Source organism: Lepisosteus oculatus, chromosome 21 (assembly GCF_040954835.1).
Source record: "Lepisosteus oculatus isolate fLepOcu1 chromosome 21, fLepOcu1.hap2, whole genome shotgun sequence".
Classification (NCBI taxonomy): Eukaryota; Metazoa; Chordata; class Actinopteri; order Semionotiformes; family Lepisosteidae; genus Lepisosteus; species Lepisosteus oculatus.
Genome location: NC_090716.1, coordinates 7,532,275 through 7,551,575, shown reverse-complemented (window position 1 = coordinate 7,551,575; position 19,301 = coordinate 7,532,275). Strand labels below are relative to the sequence as shown.

Sequence of the window (19,301 nt, the reverse complement as noted above, 5' to 3'; positions counted from 1 at the left end):
AACAAGTTGCTTAAATGTGATATTCAAATAGCTGACTAGCATTTAAATATGCATTTGTAAGAGAAAGCATCTAAACAATTGGGAGAGGATTTGCTTCACTTGTTTTTCATTCATCATTTGGTTTCATGCTTTCTTTTTCTCTTCTAGTTCCTAGATCTTTGTACTGAGAAGTTAAACCTCACATCACCAGCGAAAGTCCTCTATGACTGGGGAGGAAATCGAATTGAAGACATCAGCCATAGTATGATTTCCTTTTCTTTTCCTCTTTTTAAGGCCTTGCTTCCGAAGCTTAAGCCTTGTGTATAATGCTATTTACTATAGAGAACCAAAGCTACAGAGTACTGTTAGTAAGGGGGCATTTATTAAACACTGACATAATCAAACCATCTGAAAATAAACAACCAGAAGTGCATACATAAATTGACAGTATGCAGAACTGTCTCCTGGACGACAGCTTCCACATGTCCAGATCTCTCCTCCAAGCAGTGTTCCATGCGTGGGATGATGTTCATGGCCATGCCACTCCAAGTGTCAGGGGGAGAGGAGGTGATAACAGCTTCACTGTTTGCCTTCAAGTCATCACAAGAACATGTAGCATGGCCCTTGAAGGATCGCTCTGTCACTAAGAACACTAGGAAGGCATAATGTGACATGGCATGGCATAACACAGCTTGATAGATGGACCCCTGTTACGTCTTGATCCATAACTTCTTAAGTATCCAAGGAAGGTACAAGCTGCGTTGTGGTATTCAACCATTAGGTTACAAATTGTGAAGAAGTGCACTTTAGATCTTGTGGTTTGTTTTTTCATAGCTCCTTGCGTATTTCACAGTTCTGTGGCACAACACCATAGAACTAATAGATATAGCATTAGAAATGTACAGAATTCTGGATTGAGTGTTGTTTTTTATACTTTATAGACAAAACTGTTTCTGGAAACCATCACCCTTGTGATAAATAAAATGACATTGTAAACCTTTAATGTTTGCTTTCTAAATGAAAATGATCAAGATTTTATCAGATAAAACCTTATTTTAAAATAACTTTGTAGTATATCACTGAAGATAGGAATACAATGCCATGTAAGGTAGTCTGCCCTGCATTCAAAAACAGTTTAATACAAAATTGCTGTTATTGAGACAACTTTAATACGGTTTAAAGTACATATCATTTATTTTATAGATATTCTGCCTGGGTGAGAAATTATTTTTTAGGTTACAGCCTGTGTAAAGGTTTATATTCTTCACAAAATAAAGGCTAATATTGAATCCATAGAAAACATTTCTAATAAAGTTCTCTGTTCTTACAACTATGCTGAAATTATGTGTTTTTGGTACACAAGTGTCTGAATGTCTATATTCGTTGTATACTAAATTGTTTATGATGCCAAAACCCCGTGTGTACCATGATTGTACGGTATGCTACAATCCAATGTCATCATCATAGCTTTAGACATTCAATAAATTCTGGAGAAGGTGTGTTTTAAATGTTCTCTGAACAAGAACAAAGTGGATGCAAAGACAAAATATGAGCAGTTCCTTTGCTAGTGTCCGTTCCTTCCCTGACACTCCAGTGCCACCCCCAAGTATTCACTGTCCGCAGCATGCAGCTACTGGGAGACAACGGTCTTTCACAGCATCAAGACAGAGAACAGCTCCAGAGGAAAGTGTGAATGTGATTATTGGCTGTAACTGCTTTAGAGAAAAAAAGTTTCAATCCATAGATAAAGCTCTTTAAAATAAAAGCTGTATTGTTCCACAGTCTTTCTCTTTGCATTAGGTTCAAGTTTTCTTTTCAACTAAATCAGTCTTTTTTTCTTGATTGATTTGAGACCAAGATCACACAGTTCACGTATTGACCCAGGGATGCAAGCATGAAAAACTCCACACTTTTTTGCTATTGCTCCTGAGGTTTGATAGGTAGTACCCTCCCATCAAAAACTATGAATTGATCTGAGAATCAAGCAGAAGAGCTAGGCAAAAATAACGCACATAGAAATTAGGTCTTATATTTTCTGCAGAGGGCGTGGGGGGTCACCATATGTATTAAAATGAGCTAGACTCCTTGAGGTTGTTTCACTGTAAAACCACCCACAATCTCCAGACCCATACAAACAGTGCAGCAACTGAGTCCTTGTAAGTTGTAAAAGATATTAACTATATTGGAAAAGCACCAAACATCCCATGCGACTGGGCCCCATTCAGAATCAGCCAGCGTATGATGAGTGGAGTGGTTTTGAATATCTCCTTTAGATCCCATGCTGTTCCAAGGCAGGCCCTGAACATGGTCGCTCTTGTTTCCACACACAGAACCTCTTCACTCTCAATTTAACCCGAAATCTGATGAACCCATTACTCTATACTTGATTTCATGGAACAAAGGGTAGATATAGTTACAAATGATCAATCATGAGGCGTGAACTGAGGCGGCAAGGCATTAACAATTCACACCATTTCAGTCCACTTGCCCAAGCAGAAGATCCGCCAGCATATTTAATGCATAACTATTTCACTCAATTTAAGGAAAGCATGACTCATGCTGCATTCTTTAAAGTAAGAAAGAATTACTCAATTGCGTGCCTACTGCCCATTTTAGTGCCAGAGTGCACCCACATATAAACAATTGAAGTAACCCAGGTGTTCACCAAAGGTCACAGTGAGAGGCTTCTGAATCTCCATTTATTGAGGTCCAAATAAATTACCCTAAGTAACGTTGTTTTATTTTCTGGGTAAAGCTGCGTTCCATTAGGTTGCATTGTGCAAATCAACATCTTGTTCTGCTGTGTTGTAATGTTGTAGACCCTGGAGGCGCAGGCTGTCAATTTAATGGGATCACTGAAAAGCAAAGCAGCTATGAAAGATTGCTTTAAGTACGGCAATCGTGTGCTTGTCATTCCATTCAGCAGTAAAAAAACCCAAATTCAGATAGGCATCAATATTTAAGAAAATGACTGCTAAAATGTCCCCCTCATAAACACCCAAGGGACAAAATGATTTGATGGCCGATGTGTAAACAAAAGTATGAAGCGGCTGTTGAATTAATTTGAAATGCATTTTTAAGAAACCAATAATAGACTTTGAATTTTGAGTGGTCAAATGTTTGGGTTTACGAAGAGTTCTTCACTGTAAGGTATGTATAGTCTTTTTATGTATTGGGCATAGCTTTGAGTTTTGTTGATAATATTCTGCTGCATGATAATAGGTTCATATAACACAGTAGTCAACTAGTTTGGCCTAACAACCACAATGCCTGTATTATTGTGGTTGCAGCAACTAGTGTTAAGTTGTTGTTCTTGTTGTGGAATTTGTCATAGCAGTTTCAGCAGAAAGGTCAATTACTCATTACTCTGATAACTAATGATATGCTCTTTGTTGATATCAGGTCAAGTTCATTTTACCTGCAACTACTGCGCAGGCTCAGAATAGCTGTTTTATATTTGTGTCTTTGTAAATGGTTGCTATTAAACCCATTGAAGTGGTTCATGTTAAGAATTGATAACATCCCCTCTGCTGTCACTGGTGGTTAAAATATTACAATAGATATGAAGGCTCTTTGTGGTATGTCTTTGGGATAGCTGAATATTCCTTCAAAGAATATGATTCTTTATAGCCTTTCCTTACTTTTTTTCTTCTTCTAACCTCTTTGGCAGGAGCCCGTCTATAGCTTCATGCAGTTTTATCAGAACAATGAAAGGAGGTTTCAGCAAGGCTGGTTCCAATTCATCTGTGATAAATGAGAAGATAAGGCAATCAGTGCACACCATGACACTGTGTGCAGCTAGTTAGGCACACTTCAAAACTATTCAGGTGTGCTTATGAATCCTACAGTTGGGGGGGCTTGCTATATATACACCCCTCATGGTGGCCACTAGTCATCTAGGAGTTTGTTCTTCTCAGAGCTTCCACAGGTCACACATAAATAATACATACCTAGAAAATGGGCCCAGAGCTGGTTTAAGAGCTCTTTTTCTAACAAGTGAAATTTGAGTCAGATGGGATTTATTTATTTATTTTCCTCTTCTTCTTCTGCAGTTCCTTTCCTTGACAGCTGTCTGCAGAATTCCATTACACCTCTGCGAGGACCAGTCTGGGTCTCTAAGGGAGAGTTATTCAGTCCTACAGGAGCTAAACTCTACATCCAGGGAGTTTTGTGGGCCTTACATCAGAAGCTGAAGCCTGCTAAGGACCAAATCAAACAGGTGAGTTGTTTGAAAAGGGGGCTATTGAAAAAAACAATTCATGTGCCTGTATTTTGAAGAGATTGATTGGCGTTCTGTCATTAAAAGAATGTGACACTTATTGCATGGGTTCCAGCACTCAGTGGGGGCCAGAACAGTTTCTCTGTGATCTCTGGGCCAACAATAATGATGCTAATTGTATCTGTCTTTCAGTATTTGATGTCATGTGTCTTGTCTTTTTTTCTACTTTGCTACTGATGGAGCTCAGTCGATTCAGTTTTCACATGCACAGTTAGAATTTCAAGGCTTTTGTTTTTCTTTGAAAGTAGCTCAACAGAATTGTGATTTTCCAGAATGTATTTTTTTCCTTAATTAAGCATACCAGTTTCAAAAGCCTCTGCCAGCGTTAATGTGTGACAGCATATCACAGACGATGTGTTTTAATCCGATTTATTGAAAAACGCTGCCATTTTGCTTACTATGAAGCAGCATTGCCCATGCTAACACCTTCAGTCACAGCACACTGCTTTAAAACATTCCAAAGCATATCGAAACTAATATTATAATACGTGGCTACTTGATATAAAAGTCGCTTCCTGCAATTTTGCATAACAGAAAATGGAAAGAGACAGATCTTAGCTTGCTGAGTGTTTCTTGTGCCTGTTGGTCCATTTTGCAGTGGGTGCGGGGAGAACTATCTTGTTTTGTGTTAGTACAGAGTTAAAAGCAGTTAACACTTTCAGTGACAGAGCTGTCTCGTCTCATTAGCATTCCCATTACATGGTTGTTGTGCTGGTGGGGGTGTTGAAGCCGGAATGCTATTGTGTGAGCTGTTTTACTGTTTGGGGACAAACACTGCTGTGGAGGGAACGTGTGAAAAGGCCATAGCACTGTGAGTGAATGAAGGAGGCTGTGTTTACTGCATGCTTCAAGCTGAGGAGCTGTCATTCACAGCCACTGCACAGCTATAGAGTTCCAGAAAGAAACAGGCGCAACTACCTTGTAATATAAATCATATATCTTTCTAAACCCTTCCTGGCCTTTCTCTCTATTTTTTGAGAAATTAAGTTGTTTCTGTGTCTAGAGATTTAAGAAGTTGAGAAAAAACTCAGTCCCACAATGATCATTTTTTACACAGTGCATAAAGCTTTAATGTCATTAAGTGGTTATAAATTTAACCGCAGCACACATCAATTTTTCCCAACTCACAGCTAGCTTGTATTGGTTTTCAATGATATGTATGTTATAATGTACCTTTTCATTGTTAGGACAAGTTGTGTGTTTGTGTTTATTTGCCACACTACTGTCAGATTTAAAGGATATTTAAATTAAAAACACTTTGTACCTCAGGATAATTCAAATGGCGGTTTCATTTTCTTTTAAATTTCTGTTAGCGATCATTTAATCGTCTTCAATTTTTATAAGCAACATTATTTAAATAATGTCATTCAGTTTTCATGTTTATTTTGTTATGTTCTTGAACAATTGTAAAAGGTTTATATAATTCCAGAGATTTTTTTCTCTTTCAAAACATTAGCTTTCAAGGTAAAATAATGTGCAGAATAACGTTTGACAAAATTGTAAAGATCTAAATGCTATTTAGATCTTATCTCAATAACAATGTTGTTAACAAATATTCAGAAACATTTAATTGTATATTAATTCAGAGATTACTAAGGTTATACTGTACATCCTTGCTCTTATTTTTCTAGGTTTTATTTACTTGGCCATCCTGACAATAATACTGAATAATATGGAACATCTCAGTGTTTATATAACATGCAAAAACATGATTAAATTAGGAAGCTTGATCATGTTCTTATGAAAATACATATATAATATAATAAGATCAATATCCTTGTTATCAAAGCATCTTAAACTCCTGACGGCCTTAAGTTCTGTACCTGGAGTAGGCCTTACGTCTGTTAAATGAAGTGAAAATTGCATTCTTGTCCAGATAGATATGAAAATGGAATTTCTGATCATGACATATACACAGTTTGCACTTCTTAAAAGGGTGTCAGCAATTTGCTTCAGAGAGCAAGGTGAATATTTGCCATGACAGAAAACTTGTGATCTGCACAATCAATAAAGAATTCCAATAAATCTTGCTTCATTACACTTATAATAAGAGCTATAGATCTACAGTAGGCCACATAAACTGATTATAAAGAAGACAAGGAGGGAATTTGCTTTTCTTCTGTCAACAATGCAACACTGCCACCTAGAGCTTCACAGGCCTAAAGCAGAACATTGGAAACAAAGGCAGGTGCATTTGTGTTGACTTAAGTCTAGCACTCAGTATATTAAATCTAAACTGCTTTAATTGTTTGTTTTTGTTTTACTTTATTTATTGTATGTTTGGTTATGATATTGAAAATAAGTAACAGGTTTACAGCATACCATTCTTTCAAATATAAAAAAACACCATAGGCCATCTATACAAATGGATACAGTGCACAGTAATATGCTATGGCATGTACTGTACAGTGAAAATTGTATAGTGCCCTAGAACCAAAAAATAATTAAATGGATTAGGAGGGGAGACCTTCAGTGTACAGTACAATCAGACTGGTGACCAGATCTTACAGAAATGACCAGACAAGAGATAGTATGTGAGATATTTTAGGGCTAAAATGCCGCTACTTGAGAGAACCACGTTTAACTAGAACTGTTTACAAATATTTACGAGATTTGTGCAACATGCACTGTAGTACAAGCAATCTATAATAATGGAATAAGGAAGTAGCCTACAGTTTCTGTTTCTTGTTTTTGGTGACAGCTTAGAGAATTTTTTTTTTCTGTGCTTTAAAACATCTTATTAAACTGAAATACATTAAATGAGGGGCATAGTTCTTCTGAAGATTCTCAATTGGTCAGCCTTATAAAATCTACTCTTCAAATATGATACAAGCTTACTGTGCTTTTATGTCATAACTTTTTATTCTTTTTATAGCTTGTAGAATAAAATGTTCTGACGTATATGCATTATTTATCCAATTTAAAGCGAGTGTATGAAGGACAAAACAAAATTGCAAATGTATGTTTAGATATATATTACAATTATGCTGCAGCTGTAGTAAAAGTGAAGAGACAAGTGTGACCCTCGTGCCTGACTTGTGTATGACTGATATGTAAAAACCGGAATCATATTTGAAGATCAAGTCTTTAGTTTCAAATGAGGTGTCTGCAGCATGGATGAAGTAATGTATGGTTTGAGGGATAATGAGTGTTGAGGCACTTGAAATTACTTTTTATTAGACACTAGTTAGCACTTGTTTGGAATGTGCAAAGTTCTCGTCGCAGTCTAATAATCTAATAGGAACTGTCTCATCAAGACAGTTAATTCTACAAAGGGAATAGTATTTTATTGATCATTTATTCTAAATAAAGAAAGAGAATAATAAATATTTGAAAGAAAATTAATTTAAATAATTTAGTAAAAGGATTATTCTGTAAACCTATTCTGTACTTCTTATTCCTTGTTTATTTTATGCAAAGATTTGATTTCATATATACTTTTATCTTTTGTGCAAATAATTTATAACTATTCTATGCATGTTAAAATCATTTGTTCTTGTGCTATTTTTTTAAACCATGTTATTTCTTGTTCTTGTATTGTTGTGTTGTATTTTATTGTTGTCATTAATGTAAGACAGGAAACACATGTTTACCCTCTGAATTTACAAACAGATAATAAGCATCAAAAAGCCGTATAAGTATCAGCTGCTTTTGGTGAAAATACTGCTGTCTCATTTTCTCTCAAAAGCTGTGTTTAGGTATGCATACAAAGGACACAGAAGTAGTCCATCAAACATGACAAGTTATATTAAAAAGTAAAAACAAATTACAGTAATTGGGTTTTCAACAATTTAAATTCAAAAGAAATCAATAAGACTGCTTTGACATATAAATTCACTTCCAGCTGAAATGAGAGGTTTCTGCTTAGGAGAGGCACCACCAACTGCATTTGGTATTGTAAAGGAGCATCAGGATCACTAGAAAAAGAACTAAACCCATCTGGTGCTCCTAAAGACTCATGAGAAAATACTTTGGGACACATGATGTCCAGGTTAAGCATCAAAGCTCAATTGTCCCAGGGATAAACGAATTGCTGCTTTATAGATCAAACAGCGCAGTCAAAAACAATGGCCAGTTACATCAGTGACAAGTCATGGGCAGGAATCTTCTAACCAGAGTTACTAGAGAGACAAATGTTCTTGATAGCAATCTAACATTACTGTAGACATTAGATCTCTATAAGTGAATTATTACTGCTACTGTATGGAGAGCACTTCCAATGACTTGCCAAGTTAAAAATACAGCATATTTCTATCCTGAACCTTTACAGTATATCATACCATAAAAAAAAAAAATTGTGCCCGAGTTTTAGCTAGTGTGGTTGAGCCTTCCAGGGAGCCTATTTGTCTTTAGAACTCACTGCAAACATGCTTATATTGTATGTGTAATATTTACAGAGTTATATATATATATTTGGTAGGATTTTGTGTATATTTCCCTTATGACCCATGTATTCTATTATGAAAATAATATAAGGGTATTCACAAGAATTTCCCAGTTCTTGGGCCTGTAGGGTATAGGTTATTTCCATATGGTCTGCAATTTGTAAGTGGAAGGAGGAAATGAGTGCAATAAGCTACGTCTGCAGTTCACAGAGCACTCATACTGTATGCTTAGGATTCCAGCCTTTTATGAATGTACAGTGGATGTAAGTGATGGAGGTAAAGACAGAAAAATATTGTCCTCCATCTTTCAAAAACTGGAGGTCTTATAATATATCTTATAATATATACCTGAGTATATAAAGGACCAGAGCTTTTTATAAATGAGAAAACAACACGTAGTTTTATGTTTTCGTTGGAATGTTAGTAAAATAAAGAAAATAATAAGAACATGAGATTACATTACCTGTAAATTACATCTCAGGAGGATCAGCACTTCATGTCAATCTTGTTTTCCTTTTACTTGTATTCTTCAGTAATACCTTCCATAATCAAAAGTCATGGAAACCTGAGTTTATAGTACTATATGTCTTCAGGATTTCATTAAATGTCACTGAACAATAAGCTCTATATATAGCTAAATATCTCGATATAAAAATAATCAATTAGAAGCATTTCTTTTCATGAAAAATATTTTAGCAAAATATTTGCATGTTTCAATTTTTATTTTATCCACAGGGTACGGGGGATATCTTTTTATTGCTGTCTCCAATTCCTCTGGTGACCTGTCTTGCAGTCTCAGGTCTTGGGAGTTATCAGGCAACACATTGTATAAATAAGCATGACTATGACTGTCAGTCACAGATATTGGCCTTACTGCTGGTTTCATTTCTTAATGTCTGTATATTGTAGTCTTCTAACATTGGTACAGTAATAAGCTTTTAACACACTGGTTTTAACTTTAAGAATGGGAAAAAAATGGCTGTCAGTCCTTCCTCTTTACTGGCACTTAAGCAGGTTTTCGTACATGAAGTTGGTTAGATGGGCCTTCTAAAGACCAGTGTTCAGAGCATTGACTAATTTCCACCTGACAAATTCATGCCTCTACTGAAACACTTTTCATCACCAGGCAATTAATAGAGTCTTCAGTTCTATGTCTTTTAGTCTTGTCCTCTAACCTCATGTATAATTTGCAGCCAATTACGTATATCTTATAGCTCCAACTGGCAATTGTCACTGTGTAGTACTTACATCCCAAGGGGATATTGAGGTTGTTATGTAGGCCTACGTTTGAAGCAGTCAACTTAACTGCTGTGTTAATAGACCAGTGTTCCTGTGCAATGCTGCAAGTGAGAATTCCACGGTTTCCCATCTAATTTGATTGAAAAGAGACAAGTTTGAGCATCTATACATGATCTTCACCTTGTGCTTCCCCACAGACCTATCAAACACTCCATGGATATGTGACATCCTTTCTCGCCTTCTTTCATTTGAGCTCAACAGCTGTATTATCTAAAAATCTTGATAACATTTTATGTAAGAATTACTCCTTTTCTTAAGTTCTTAAATTTTAAATGGCAGAGAGTAAATTAATGTTCATGTTTTCTCCTAGTATGTATCCAAAGTATCCAAAATTAATACAATCTTAATATAAGGTACTGTTTTCCCAGTTCAGCTTCAATAGGACAATTTCTATTTTAAAAAAAGAAAAATGCAGTAACTGCAACAAAGTTTTAGATGAGTTTATATCTTCATATGATTTTTATTTATGGGGATATAATGTTGATGACCACGGTGATCAGTATAAATTACATTATCTGTAGTTGGAATATCTCAACATGCTTTGTTTATACAGTATAGTAATCCAGATATAAACTAAATATCTGTAATCAAATCATATTTTTTATATTAGTACATTTTTGAAATGCAGTATGTAGAAATATTGGATAGAATAGTAGTGTTAAGATGCTTATCAGCCTTATCTGTGTTGTGATTTTCCATTAACAATGTGGATGTTGTATCTTCATACTCTCATACCTGAATGAAATATAAACTAGGCACGATGTACTGTATATTGTTTCAGAATTCAAGCTATTGCCTGTTCTGAGGATATGCTGTACTGTATTATTGTGATTTCCTTAAATTGCCTCTAATGTGAGATGCAAAGTGATCTCATTTAATTGAATGCTGCTCAGATTTAACACACATGGAAGAAAAGAAAAAACAGCTTAAGTCCCCACGTCTTCTCTATTGTGTGAAATAAATACATACAGTAGCATCCTAGGGTGAGAAATAACAGGCTAGCCTTTGAATTTTACTGGCCATTTCATCCCCAGCTGCAGGCCGAAAACAAAATTATATTGTCTTGAATGACAGGACGAGCAGGCATTGTGCTTCAAGTGGGAACCTTTTGTGGCAGTATGTCTAGTTTATACTGTTTAAGCTTTCAGGCATTATTAAATGTTGTCTTTAGGTCTCTGGGGTTGTAGGTTTAGTTACTGAAGATGTTTTTAGTTGAACAATACATTGTTTATAGAATTTCAGCCTTACTCTCTGGGTTTTCATCTAAGTCACTTAACTAAAGTCTAAGATGAATTATTATTATAATTTATATTCCAAAGAGCTAAAGTGCTGTTCTCATAAGCAGTGCTTTAATTGACTCACATTGTGTTGTGTGTTCTGAGTATACAATGTAAGCATCACAACAAAAGAATAGGGCTTAAAGGATTGTTATCATTGTTTATTTTTTTCTCCATGTCTGACCAGTTACTAAGAGAAGAAAAGAGCTTCTAATAAATCCCAAGGTTACCAATACTGCTACAAGGGATACCTGTACTGCTTAGATGTAGTTGGAGATATAGACATACTGTAGATATCCCCCTGTTGTATCAGTAATACCTTCCATAATAAAAAGGCAGGATGCCACGTTAGACTCTGCTCTCTGAGCCTGAGTGCTCCTGAGTATAGCCAAATTCAGAAAATCTGACTAACATTAGTGGGGTTTAAAACTGTAAAATAATATTGACCACAGATAATTCTAAAGACTGTAAAGACCTGTTTTGCAGGTAAAAAGAGCATGTAGAGCAACATATCATGGCTTATACTGTAGGTTTCAAGATTCATCTTCAAATCAAGTTCTTCTACTGTCAGATTATTAAGCAGAAGTAAGGAACCGATCTTTTATGATTCAGTGAAAGAATACACCAAAATGTGCATTGAAATATTTTGCATTGAATTAAAATATTTAGTTTTTGCATATAAAAATGACACATAGAGGTTCAGAACTACAGTTTATTTGTGGTTAATATTTCATTTGAAGAACTGTTTGTGTATAAAACAATTATGAAATTCTAGATACTGCTGGGAAGTTATTAATAGATGATGACAAGTACATAACCACAAAATGTATCTTAATAAAATTTATTAAACTATATTTATTTTCAGATCAGGTACTTTTTCTTTGTCTTTTTGAAAATGTCTAAAATAGTGTATATTTTGTTGAATAAAAATAGCCTACAGTTTTTTTATCTAAATTATCAGATATTATGAAGAAAGGCAGTTACCCTTTCTTTGACATCCACTTTAAAAGACACCAGTTAAAGTCCTAATGTCTTGAAAAATGACATGAAATTAGATCTTGGCCTTCTGCTTGCTGTCACTTTCCATTATTACAAACCTGTACAACAGTACCTGAGGGAATCAAAGTCTGCATGACTCCCATCAGAATTTGCATAATACTCAGTGATGGATCGGTCAAGTGGCTGTTCTGCTCTGCATTGAAATTTTTTGTTTCCTGGCTGGTGTGTATCAGCCATATAAAAACGAATACACTCAGCACTCTTTTATAGTTTCTGTTCTTTCTATGCCCAAGTTACCTTCAGATCCTTCTTGTCTAGCTTTTATTTCGTTCTGGAGATTTCAGGTGTGTTGTAGTGATTGACGTGGATTAAATGGAGGTCACAAAACTGGGCTTGCCCTTTGGTGTATCAGCAGCAGCAGTCACACACACCTGATTTGTGTGGTATCTTCTTCTTTATATACTATGTAGGGTAAAGCTGCAAATAAATATAAGCAGCAGTCAGGAAGTCTATAGCGAAAGCAGGTCTGTTAGGCAATTACATATTCAGTAGTACACACATACTTATTAATATAGGCATACACCTGGAAAAGATAAGACAAATGCTTACTAACAAAAGCTAAATATGGACACTGTTTGTTATGAGAATTACATTTGGGATTTAGTGTTTAGAAGTCACCGACAGATGTTTGCTGTCAGCTATTCCACATATACGTCCTTATTATCTGCAAAAGATACGCAGTACGTTACAGGAAAACAGTCCCTGATTTTTTTGGGTATGGAAAAGGATCAAAATAGTTCTACCACTATGTTGAATTTTTAAGCCTTTATATGCTATAATAATTAATTGTAAATAGAAATGGAATTACACATAATTCGAATATGATTGCATATGTACAATTCAGTAATTATTGTAGTTTATATTACATAAAATGATTGTATAAGACATACAAATATATTTATATAATGAGTAGCAATGGTATTTGTTAGATTCCAATGATTTATTTAATGAACCATAATCTTTGGAAGAAAATTAATGATAGGCTTAATTTTATATTGTTTGAAATGGATAATTTTTAAACCCTTATTTTCTTTCCTATTAAAATGTTGCAACCTTGATAGCAAATTAAAATTTCAGTTATTCAACAAATCTGAAGTATGTAAAAACAAAAACAGCATATTGTTATTGTTAATGATCAAAGGATCTAAGAGCAGTATGCTCTTTTTAATATTTTAACCATGGGCATCATACGAAGACTGATGGTATATTTGATTTTTGCATGTACCAGGCTACGTTAGATCTGACTACTCCTAGCTACAGTAATACCTCAAGAGTACACTATGAATATACCAAAGAGTAACCAAGAGTAGTACATGAACTGCAATCTTATTTTTAACATTGTAACAAAATATTTAATTTATATACCTTTATTCTATGCCTTAACCACTTTGAATACAGCACATTCAAGTCAGTGAGGATCCAGATACTTCCAATTCCCAGTGTGAAAGTGCTTTTTGAAGTCAAAATTGATCATTTTAAAAATGACTGTAAATGCTTTTATAGATGGTGTTTACAGAGATTCGATATACTGTCAGGGATTAAGATTTATAGGATTAAGGTACCTTCATGCCTGAATTGTTATCAGTAATAGTTTTCCTGTAATAAGATTTTTCCATATTTTGATACTGTTGATTGTTGTTTTGTATAGGAAACTCCACATTTTAGTTTATGCCTTGTATAAAAACATTGCCACCATTATTCAGATTACCTCAATGTCTAAGGCAACACTGAAATAAGAAGTGTATAGATTTTGCTACCTTTTTAACACTTGTACAGTAAAGAATTCTATTTTTTAAATGATATCCTGCCAGCTTTTTTACAATCCATTAATTCCTGGATCAACATCAGAAGAATGTCAGAGCAGAGTGAAATTCCTGTAAGACACAGATGTCAGGATCAAAAGTCAGAGACATTCTCTGAACAGCAGGGAGGCATGCTTGCTAGACCTGAAACGTAACAATTAGTATCTGCCATGTGACATTCCCAATAGCCTGACCAAACTTCCATAAAGTTTAATTTTTGCTGGAAATGGGTAGTATTTAGAGACGATATCTGAGCCACAAGCAAACTTTAACAACTAATCCTAAGTGTTGTTTCGTAGCATTTGGATGAAGGGATTTATGTGGAGACAAGGGTGAATCTTGTATAAAATGTAAGTACTGTACGTAGCATTAGAAAAGAAATAATAACATGGCCTTACCCTTCAATGCAAGGAAAAAAAAATAAATTATTAAAAAACAAATTCAATTACACATTTTGATTTAACAAAACAAGATGCTTTATGATTTACAGAGGACTGTGCAATATTTTTTACTTTTATAAGTTAATGGTTAATATGGTATGGCACCACCATGTCTTAGGCTGTTAATAATGACAAAGCAAACTATTGCAGTGTGTCTTTTCAGAGTTGCTCTGACTGTTTGAACTTTAAAGCCGAGGTTCAAAATGTTCAAACTGTTTCTCTATACCCCTCTCTCCTTCTCCTCTCTAGACCTTAGTGTATAAAATAGTGCACCTGAATTTCTGTTTTTCCTTGCAGTAGAGGTGATAGAAATATAAAATATTGCCTTTATGCATAAAGACAGGCTTCCTGCTTCATTCATTTAAATATAGTTGACCAGATGGTTTGATTTGCCCACAGGCTTGTTAAAACTGGCAGCAAAGCAAGTGGGTCATCAATGCAAAATGCGTATTAACTAAATTAATCTGTATGATTCATCTGTGATTTCTACTCCCCAAACATATATGTTCAGGACATTCTATATGAAGTTTTAGTATGACTTACAAAATCACATTAAACAGCAAGTGAGTAAGACTGATGGTTAAGCAACAAATGATTCTTTCAGATATCTACACATTAACATGCAAAGAGAAAAATAGGGGGCTTTCTTTACTGATCTGTACAGTATGTATAGTGACCTCCTTTTTATGAAAAACTGCATAGATTTGAATGGTTCACATACAAAATATAGAAGTACAGTACAATTTTGCTTTGTCCAAAACTGACTAAAATATTTTTTTTAAAAGAGCTGGTTCTAATCTATTTAAAGTAATAATGCCTTTGAAAATGTAATCCAGTTTAGCAAAGTAATGCGTAAACCTTTGTTCAAACTCTCAGAGTGGGAAAGAGCATTTTTTTGTAATCATTATACATGACATTTTAAGTTCACAAATGTAAAATTATTTTATTCTATCAAAATTGTATGACAAAAGTTACCACGTGTTTAAGAAGTCCGAACCCAATTTATTCTTCAGAAATGTTGCTTCTAAGCAGTTAATTCAAATAGAATTCTGTATTTTTTCTTTCTGCTATACTGGTTTATAAATGTTTACAACTTTTAAAATTCTGGTAACATATTTTATTGTAGAGACATAATTTTCTTTACTAGTTTAATTATTTGAGAAAGCTAGAAAGCAAAAAATGACAACAGAAATCAATAAACATAGCTTTTGTGCATAGTTGATACATTTGTAGGGATGCATTAATGTTATGTATGGAAAGCATTGGGTTGTCCCAAAGCAGAAAGATTACTAACCTTACACATTCATGCTTGACCTGTTTTGTGTTTAGATGACGATGGTTCTTTGTGTATACAGTGAAGACCTATGAAGTGTGAAAAAGAAACATTAATATTTCCCAGCAGGAGAGTGAAATTATGGTGATATTCATTATCGATGCTATTTTCACTTTGCAATTTATTCTGTTACTTTATTTTCATATCATACTTCATAATGAGAATGCTCTAGCTGCATAATTAGATGCATTCTACCTGTTATCTGCTTGATATTTTTATGCAATTAAATAAGTTGGGTTTTTTTTCATGTGGACATTGTTTGACATATAAGTGTCTGGACTGCAGTCATCCGAGCCTGTTGATGCTATGCTTAAATTTACATAAAGACGTTTTGTACTGTATAAAATATTATTTTTAATTTTTTTGTATTCTGTTTAGAGTTTAGAGTAGAGCAAATAGGATTGAAATGTTTAATGTCTTGAGCAGAGTTTTTCTGCAGTGGCACAGTATACATCAAAAAGTGAAGTGTGAAGAACCTGGTCTTTATAGCAGAAGCACTCAATGGATTAAACAGGATAAAATAAATGGAGTTTCTGCACAGTAGGTCCAGTATTTTGCCTGTCTTTCCATTGTCTTGTCTTTTGGATGAGATAATGTGACTTACCCTCTGTTATCATCATGCTTCATCCATGATCAAGAGGTATAATTTAGAACACTCCATTCTTAAAAGTGAATACATTGCAATATTTGAATACAATTCTGATTCATTTTTCATTGAAAGAGTTATATATGAAACTTTTAAAAGCTAAATTTGAAAAGTTTATTTTAAAGTCCTTCTTGGGGCTATTGTACCGTGCTTAACCTCAGAAGGTTGCTTATGTCAATACTTAGAAGTAAAACAACAACTATGCCTAAACGGCACAAAATATTTGTAGAGATAAATTTACATAACTAATTTTAAGTGTTTTAAAAATGTACAGTATCAATATATAAAACAATGTATTGCCTATTTATTTTCAGGTCTGCTTTTTCAATGTATGATCAAATGAATTTAGGTGCTAAAAAGAATCCAAACACAAAGGCATTCATTAGCCATTTTTCATTTCACATTCTGTCAAAACACTAAATGTTTGGTTTTAAAAATAGCACTATATGTTTTTGAAAGACATGGTACAGTTTAGGACAGAACTACAGTCTGTAAGGTTGCCATGCAAGGTGAAAATGCATTTGAAGTCTAAAACCTCCACATTCCTGTCTCCTAGGACAAAACCTTGTATACTCAGGATATCAAAGCCTTCTAGTTTAGTAGTATAGATTCAACAAAAAAAATACATCAGAATCACGCTTCAAGGGGATTAGAGATCTCCGTGACTCGTGCTCCAGCTTACAGGGGGAGAACAGAGATGTTTAGTGAACACCTGCCATGGTGTCAATAGATAGGCTGTGAACCGAAATCACACCAAGCATGAGGAGACTGATGAAGGGGTGCAGGTTTTCATGCTGATACCATTCACAGTTATAAAGCCAGAGCTGCTATTATACAGCAGAGTTCATAAGAAATATGCAATGGCAAACTAAAATTACTCATGCATTTGTTGCAGCACTTGGGCTTTGTACAAGGCCCTTTTTATGTTGTTGGTTTTTTATCTATTAAGCATGATGTGCAAATGTGTGCAGGGGTGGGTGGGGGTAGTCCTTTTGATTAAGTCACATTTTGCTTTTACTTTTTTATCTTGTTATTGGTTTATGTGCTCTTGGCATTTGTAGAATATTGAGTTAAACATTTAAACACTTTATATCATTTGTCTTTGTTCTTATTTGCTGTGAAAATCTGGTAGTTGATCTTCATTTGCTTATTTTTCCTGCGATTGGTGTCATTCAAGCAGAGAGTGACAGTTTTAAATTTATGACAAACTGTTGTAGCTATATTTTCTGTAATAAACTTCACATCAAGAGAGAGTATTACCGAAACATTCAAATGCAGGCATATTTTTTGGTTTTATTATGTTTTAGAATTTAGGTCTTTCGCACACATAATGTTTTAAAATCTCCTTTTCTACAAAAAATACATCTTCTATTGTGGTTCTGTGGTAGAAGAAAAGTGCTGCAGGTCCTATCCGTTCCAGCTGTTTGTAATGTACAATGCTAAAGACAACAATTCCGTGTAATTAATGTTTTATATAACTAAAATTGAATTGAACACAAGATCAAAAGTTCTGTATCCTTTTTGTAAGTACGTTTTTCTTAAATACGTACTCTTTTGGACTCATTCAGCTTTATAACCTAAGCACCCAAGAGTACTATTTTTATATCTCTGAAGTGAGTCCATGGTCAGAGCTTATTAAAGAGCTGTACATAATAATACTGTTTCTCTGAGCGTTCTCTCTCTTTCTCTTTTTTTTCAGTCAGAATGGTTATTTAATTGCCTTTTTTGTTGATGCTGTGAGTCTGAATTATTATTAATCTTTTTTATCACAATGGCAAGGATAGACAGATACATGCTCTCTACTCAACCTTGCCATTTGTTGAATAGTAGCTGATAATTAGGTGTTCACATCTAAATCAGCAAATATGTTGAAAAATTCAGTGATTACACAGTATTAGCCTTAAAGCCTCCAATGTTCAATTACTGATTTTAATGCTGTTTCAGAAAGTGCATATTATTTTCAGAACATCCTGGACAATACATTGCAGTGGCATGTGAAATTTATTTTTAAATCAATACCAAATGATCCAATCTTTCTACAGTCTACAATGTTTTTTAGTGTTAGTGAGTTTTTTAAAAGAAATCTCTTCCAGGTAAGTTGTCTGAAACAGTTATTTTCCTTAAGTGTTTGTAGATTTGAAGATGCTAAAATCCTTGAAGCCATTCCAGTATAAAACCTGGTTTTGAAACATGATTATTTTCCTATTATATATCCTTTGTTTAAGCTGTTCTACCATTGCAGATTTTTTTTGTTCATAGTTCAGCATCATGTTCTGCACCAATGCAGGAAGTTACACTCAAGATTGAAGAGGAGCCTTTGAAATCTCACGCAACTAATGTTCATGTCCATTGTGGAGTCCAGATGCACTTATCAAATGATTAGATCCCCAGGACAGCTCGAAAAGAGATACAGTGTGGATCCGCATACTGCAGTAAACACCGAGAGAAATAACACGGAACTCTATAAAGAGTGGTAAAACAGAAAAGCGAAAAACTTTGTAATTTTTCTACTGGGTAGACTTCAGTCTGCAGTATGAAGATCTTTTTTTTTTGTGGTTGCTTGCATTTTGATCATGTATATTAAAATAAAATAGAAAATTCTGGAAAGCACTTTTGCTTTTCCTTAAATATTGTTTCATTTGCCACGTTGGTTGTTTTAATAGCAGTCCGTTTTCATCATTCCTGTTATTTGTACAGTTGGTTACTTGTTACTTGTTAGTTACTGGATGCTATATGAGACATATGGGTGACATTTATAGTATTGTCACTGTTTGACATAATATTCAGTCTTGTCAAAAATAT

The 19,301-nt window shown here is 34.4% G+C and overlaps 1 protein-coding gene across 5 annotated transcripts in view; it reads left to right on the top strand.

The window, feature by feature from the left end:
• Window positions 1-19,301, top strand: part of LOC102685698 (doublecortin domain-containing protein 1-like) — a 108,575-nt gene that overhangs the window by 20,828 nt on the left and 68,446 nt on the right. For all 5 annotated transcript variants that reach the window (XM_015338463.2, XM_015338464.2, XM_015338462.2 and 2 more), the window contains 2 exons: window positions 148-241; window positions 4,032-4,198. In XM_015338463.2, the coding sequence (XP_015193949.2) occupies window positions 148-241; window positions 4,032-4,198 (261 nt within the window). The remainder of the gene's footprint in view (window positions 1-147; window positions 242-4,031; window positions 4,199-19,301) is intronic.